The sequence below is a fragment of the Bactrocera dorsalis genome, chromosome 5 (assembly GCF_023373825.1).
Source record: "Bactrocera dorsalis isolate Fly_Bdor chromosome 5, ASM2337382v1, whole genome shotgun sequence".
Classification (NCBI taxonomy): domain Eukaryota; kingdom Metazoa; phylum Arthropoda; class Insecta; order Diptera; family Tephritidae; genus Bactrocera; species Bactrocera dorsalis.
In genome coordinates, this window is record NC_064307.1 from 48,190,061 (window position 1) to 48,196,060 (window position 6,000).

The window sequence follows — 6,000 nt, forward strand, 5'->3', positions numbered from 1 at the left end:
CTAGCTCAACAAACTCGGATACTTTTAAAGATAAATGATTTGGCTTTGCTTTAAAGGTTTCAAATTAAAGCTTTCAATGGCAACTATGAATATCAACCGAAAGCTTTTGTCGCATAAAATCAAGTGATTAAGTTTTGATATTGCCTTGATTTTTATATCACATCAGCTCTACTATAAAAAGCGCTTTTGAGCGCATTTTCAGCTTTTAAGTCATATTGAAAGCTTATATTTGGAGCTTTCAATTCACAATTTTCCAATCTAAAGTTAATAGACGCTGCAAAGGTAACATGGCTTAAAATAAAGATAAAGTCAAAGTTAAAGTGGCAGACCTCAGCTAAGCTACCGAGTTAAATGTTGATTAGAATAACTCTGTATGTATTTTATAAATAAAACCCGTTTTTAATATAGTGGTTTTCACAGCTTCCTTCAGTTTCCATTCTATGTTGCCAAAAAAGCCATTTCCGTCTGTCACAAAGAACCGGAAGCATTTTATAAGCGTGTTTCTGTTACAAAACTAGAAGTATATTTTAAAATGTAGGACGTTTCTAGCCAAAATCTTTAAAGAAAACCAGGTGAAGTGCATTCTTTTAATGCAAACGTAAGATCAGAGAATTGAGAAAATATATTAAAATTCTTTACCGTTAATGGAAATTGATCGCGCTGCGTTGGAAGTGTATAACAGAGGCAACCGCTGGCCCGAACAGCTCAGTCCGCTCGCGATTACAGGCAACTAAAGAGCGGCAGCTAGTCAGTGGTCGCTGGTGCTAGTTGTGGATAACTGTAAATAAGCATGTGCCTACACAACGCCACAACAACGGTGAAAACGCCAACAATAGCAATAAAACAGCTGATGCGTTCAGCATTAAATATTTTTACCTTGTGCAGTGTTTTCGTCAGTGTTGTTGCCAGAGAAACGGTGAAACCACCTGATGACGTCGCTACTGAGCTGAAGCGTATTGGAACAGGTGTCATAGCGTCGGAGAATACGTCGGTACACATCGGTATGTCTTAAAGCAGTGTTGTCCAACGTGACTGTGTGCACGTTATGCTTGTGTTGGTTATTCTAGCGTCAACTGATCGCAAAATTTTGCTTTGCTTGCCTACGAAGTTGAATACAGTAACACAATCGTGCTTTCACAGACACTTGTCGCGACATGTTGATGTGAGGTGTCTGGCACTGTCCGTGCGCTATTGTGCGCATAGGCCGTGGACAACGCTGTCTTAAAGTGATCAATTTTATAGATTTTATTCATATACATTAGGGTGGTGCTTCAATGTCAGCAGTAACATTTAAGATTAGACTTCTAAATGTATATAGAAATCAGCAATAAAGCACAATGCTTTCCAGTTAATGACAAAAAAAAATAGAAGAATTCGACGCTTTTGAGACATTTTTAATAAATAGCCGTCTCTTAGCGTAACCATAGTTCGTATGCGATATCTTCTGCAGCTGAGCAACTTTAGTCTGAAAAAGGTTCATCATGATTTTTTAAGGTAAACCCTAATGTTAAGTTTCGTACAATGATAAATCGGTATGAGTTGAATGAAAGCACAATTTTCGATTGTTTACATGACTTTCGTTTCTGGCCCTAAAAACATAAGAAATGCAAAGCATTAGTGACTAATCCGAACGAAGTATAAAAATAAAATCGGAAGAAAACGTGTCTAGCCATTTGGATATCTTAACACCTTTACAAAATGAATGAATCTCTGATTCGCGATTAACATGCTCATTAGCAAAGGTGGTTTTGCTCATAAGCGAAGATTTCCACAATGCAACAAAAATAATTAAAAGCATTCTAGCAGAAGGCGGAATGTCCATCCTCTATCCAGTGGAGACGAAATATTTTCGATGGCTCTCAATGTTTCACTTAAAATGAAGTGGAAGTGGAGTGGAAAAATATAGAAATTTCAGCAAATTCTTCTATTTTCTAAATGGTGCTTAAGACTTACAGAGTGGGCCTAATGCTTGAGCTTAAATGCGTTTCAGGCGCTTTTGTGAAGTTTCGTTTCAACTAAATTTAAATATATTGTATATCTTAGGTTATCATATGTATACATCTTAAGCTAAATAAATATATTTGTATTGTTGGTTGTTGAGTGATGAGCGCATGCGTGTTGCATATATTCAAACATCCATATCTTACATAAGTGCGGGTGTCGGGTCAAGCTGTCATGTCATTTTTGTTCAGTATTGTTTGGCATTTCACCATGGACAGACTTACGCCTGAATAATGTTTACAAATCATTTGGCTTTATTACGAAAATTTACGTTCCACTTTGATCAGCTTATGGTCAATCATAATCGGGCTACTGAACGTACTATCCGCAACATCATCATCCATCTTGAGATCCAGCATTCATTATTGGGTAATATTCGACCGAATAGACCTCGTCCAGCACTCAGAGAAGAAAAAAAAAAGAAAATATAGCAGCTGTAGCGAAGACCGTGGAGAATCGATTAGATGCTGTTTGCAGTGACACGAACTCGATATCTTGATTTGAAAGCGTACAAAATACAGCTTGTGCAAGAACAAGAGAACAAGAAGATCCGACGATGTCGAGCCAAATTTATTTTAGCGCTGAGACCCATTTCTGGCTCAATAGGTATATAAATAAGCAGAATTGTATCAAGCAAAGGATTTATTTTGAGAACACTTCGGTGAGCAGATAATTTTAGGTTTTGGGCTGGTCGATTGGCCTCCAGGATCGTATGATGGGGCAATATCAGTTAGTCTTTTCCCTGTGAGTATATGTAAAGCCTAAAGTCTATACTGCGATTCAGATATTGGAGGAAAAGGTCACGCCTGACAACGGATGGACCAGCTGAGACGTAGCCACGGCCTTCACTTGAAAGAGATAATCTTTTTCTTTCGAATGATAATAAACATTCCCCATTAAATTTGAATTTTTTGTGGTTTTAATGTAAAAAAGTTGATAACCCCGATATGTAAACCAGTTTAGAATAATGGAAAAAACTAAATATATTTATGAATTCCGATTAACTGGGCCCTTTGATAAAAAGGCATTTGTTCATTTTTGAACAGGTAGTATACATATATACTGTCTCTGTCACTTCAGAGGGATAACGTGATTTTGACACCTCGTGGCGGCCATGCTTGTTTACGGGGACGAGTAAAATGTTGTCAATGTGTTCAGTAAAGTTTGATTTCATCCTATTTACTTTGACACAAGGGTTGAAAACTGTTCAAGAATATTACGCAAATTCATGTTGAATGAAAAATCCAAATTTTGGCGATTCGCTAATTTCGAGAAATGGACCAGTCAAATGATAATGAGTTTTTGTGCCTCTATACTTAGAGGTTCGTCATCATTTGGTCTTAGAAGCCAAACACTACCTGTGGAAGGATTGAACTTTTGTTTAAGCTTAACTCAAATAATGTTCTGATTACAAGGAATTAAAGTTCATATTTATTTCATTATGCTTTCAGGATTGCCATGCATCATTGATACGCAATATGATTTGCCGAAGCCGAACCTACCGCAACCGCTGTATGTTCGTCCAAACTCAACAGAGTACTGGCTGCCAAATAACGACGGTTTCATCGAGATACCACAAGGCAGCAGCATAGAGTTGATCTGCACCTCACCTTTTGCGAATGCCACCACAAATACTGCGGGTATATCGCGCAGGAAGCGTTCCATCCGCCCGCGCTGCTTACAAGGCACCACATTCACGTTGAACGGCGAGAAATACGAATTTAGGCAATTTCTCTGCACGCAGCCGGTGAAATACACTGTCGAGCGCACAGCGCAGACCTGCGCCAACAATAGCGCTCAGCTGTATCGTGTCGGCTACAATTTGACGAGGTCACATTTCCTGGAAACCATGCAGATTTGTCACGACGACGACGAACTGCGCACGCATTTTGTGCGTTACACGCTTCAACCGGCCAACCAATACTATCAGCCCGGCGTAAAGCGTTTAAGCTTCTCGAAAGCTAGGCATTTCACCCAATACGACATGAATTACTTCTACTCTAAGAAGAATCAACAACAACAGGCTGCACAGTTGTTGGGCAGCGAAGCGCATGCGCAAACCTGTTTCGATAAGAAATCGCTCTTTCTATCGCGCGGTCATCTGGCTGCCAAAGCCGATATGATCTATGCCACACAGCAGCGCACCACATACACTTTCTTCAATGCGGCACCCCAGTGACAGTCGTTCAATGGCGGACAATGGGCCACATTGGAGGAGCGCGTGCGCGCCTCTGTCCAAAAGTTGAAACAAACGGTGACCTGCTACACCGGCACTGTGGGCGTAATGCAATTGAGAACCGCCAGCGGAAATATGCTTCGTCCTTACTACTTGTCTTACGATAAGAATAATAACGGCTTGTTGCCGGTACCGGCTTTGTACTTTCGCATTATTGTGTCTGCGGATGGACGCGCTGGCATCGTGTTGCTGGGCTCTAATGACCCATTTGCTACAATGCGCGAAATACACGAGGAATATGTGATATGTACGGATGTGCGCGAGCAAGTGCCTTGGCTTAAATGGATGCGCAATGGGGAAGAGACCTTGAAGAGCGGATACTTGTATGCCTGCAGAGTGGATGAGTTTATAAAAGTGGTGCCGATTCTGACGGCGGAACTCGCTGATGTGGCTGATTTGTTGGTACAAAGTTAACGTGGGCTTAGGTGCTGAATGTGACGGACCTATATGAAAGGCCTGTTGCTTGATCCCCTACTACTGAATCCCTTTGACGGATACAATCCTGACAAGAATCAGCTGTTTCAATTTTAGTGATTAACGGTGCAATCAAAATAGTTAAATAGTACAATATTTTCTTAACTTGTAATTTATTAAAATAAATTCTATGCGTGTGAATCATTAAAAAATACATTTTTATTTTGTATATACTTTTGTATACCACATATTCCCATTCTTCTCAAAGTAAGTGACATTCGTTCTTTCCAGGATATATATCTACATAAAAGACTGTCGGGTTAAAATAAACTATCGACTCCTTTTCCTTAAATGATAATATTTGTTCCAGCAATATTACAGTGTGAAGAGCTTTTGTGTTAACAAGGCTCATGATCAGTGTCAGAGTCTCTCGTTCGAGACTTTTCCGAAATATTATATTTAATACAGACGAATGTATTCATGAATCTTGGAACTATTGTGACGCTCAACTCCTTTAACTCGGACTTGCCCAAACTCAGCCAAGTAGAAAACAAAGGAGGGAAGATAAGGTGGGCTTGTGGATATATTTTATGAGGTTCGCCTTAATTAATCTAGTCCTGAAGTCTGTTGAAAGAAACTGTGTTCTGAGAACTTTGCATGCAGTTGAATTACTTATCGTATATTTGCATGGAAGTTTCTTCAACTTGAGATATTCTTCTCACCAGTGTACTTTCGAATGACTGCTGTATTAAATCAAATGAAAGACCGAAGAACATAAGCCACGTAAAAGAAAATTCAACATAAATGAGTCGAAGAAAACTTCGACAAAGAATTGCGAATAAAAAGCAAATTTGCACATACTACTTGGGCCAGCTTAATAACGGTATGGAAGTACAACACACAAATTTGACTTAATCCAAACAACAAAAGTAGCCGAAAGCTTACAAAAGATACGAAAAAATGCTTAAACTCACGAGGAAAAAATGTACAATGGCAAAGAAAAGAATAACAGTAAAACTAAGCAACCACTACATGAAAGAGTTGTTAGAAAAGGCGCACTTTTCGGAGAAATTGACTTAGCGACTTATGAACTGGACAAGGATGAAATATAGTTCTTGCCTTTTGATCTTGGTGGACATGGACAAACAAGCATACAATCTAAGATGTAGAGCAAATGTGGTTTACTCGAAGAAACAGCAGCCTCTGCAAAGCTCATGGGAACAGGGTTGCCAATACAAAATTAAAATTGACATAAAATGCATTCATGTAGCTTTGCAAAAAGTTAAAAGTTAAATTAAGATATAGAAAGTCATTTGGCGCAGGGGATCGCAGTAACAAGGTACGCTTGT

At 39.2% G+C, this 6,000-nt stretch overlaps 1 protein-coding gene across 1 annotated transcript in view; it reads left to right on the plus strand.

Moving 5' to 3' along the window:
- The window catches only part of LOC105223793 (uncharacterized), a 43,126-nt gene extending 38,278 nt beyond the window's left edge, over nucleotides 1-4,848 (plus strand). The window contains 2 exon segments of the mRNA XM_049458499.1: nucleotides 786-1,001; nucleotides 3,453-4,848. Coding sequence (XP_049314456.1) covers nucleotides 786-1,001; nucleotides 3,453-4,651 — 1,415 coding nt within the window. The 3' untranslated portion in view covers nucleotides 4,652-4,848.
- The last annotated feature ends 1,152 nt before the right edge of the window (nucleotides 4,849-6,000 follow it).